Below are 628 nucleotides of genomic sequence, written 5' to 3' on the forward strand. Positions count from 1 at the left end.
CCCCCCCCGCCCCCCCCCACTCTCTCTGGCTTGGCTCATCAGCCCATAGGTTTTCTCTCCTGCGTGTCCCCCGCCTGCCTCGTGTTCACATCTCGTCTGTTCCACCCCAGCCCCCAGGATCTCTGACATCCTGAACACGGTGAGGAGGGGTTCGGGGACCCCAGAAGCCCAGGGCCCCCCACCCTGCCCGTCTCCGGCTCTCCCAGGCCCCCCACTCACCCCGTGTAAGTAGCACCTTGAGTGGCCCCGCTGGCTGCTCCTGGGGGCTCTCGGGCGTGGAGACCTCCAGCTGCGGTGCGCCACCCCCTGGCTCTGGGAAGGGGTCAGCTCCTGGGTGGGGGACCCAGGGAATTCCACACAAAGCTGCCGTTCGGTTAAAGATGCGCACCTGTGGGGAGAGAAGCAGGAGGCAGGTTTCCCTGAACTAGAGCCTCCCTCCCAGGGGCTGTAAGCTGCAGATTTCTTCTGTAGTGGTAGTGAGGATGGGGTGCGTGCTGTCTGGGGTCGGCCCTGGCTGGTGAGTCTAGGGCTGGGGGGCGGGCTGCGGGCGGGCGCTGGGCTGGGCCACCTCCCCGGGCAGGGAGGAGCCACCACTGCCGTCTGCAGGCCGTCTGCCGCCTGCTCGCCA

At 67.7% G+C, this 628-nt stretch overlaps 1 protein-coding gene across 1 annotated transcript in view; it reads left to right on the plus strand.

Annotated features, from left to right (window-relative positions):
* Nucleotides 1–628, plus strand: part of CAMK2B (calcium/calmodulin-dependent protein kinase II beta) — a 63,447-nt gene that overhangs the window by 54,273 nt on the left and 8,546 nt on the right. Inside the window, exon 20 of the mRNA XM_010829115.1 lies at nucleotides 111–224. Coding sequence (XP_010827417.1) covers nucleotides 111–224 — 114 coding nt within the window. The remainder of the gene's footprint in view (nucleotides 1–110; nucleotides 225–628) is intronic.

The sequence above is a fragment of the Bison bison genome, unplaced genomic scaffold (assembly GCF_000754665.1).
Source record: "Bison bison bison isolate TAMUID 2011002044 unplaced genomic scaffold, Bison_UMD1.0 scf7180017864499, whole genome shotgun sequence".
Lineage (NCBI taxonomy): Eukaryota > Metazoa > Chordata > Mammalia > Artiodactyla > Bovidae > Bison > Bison bison.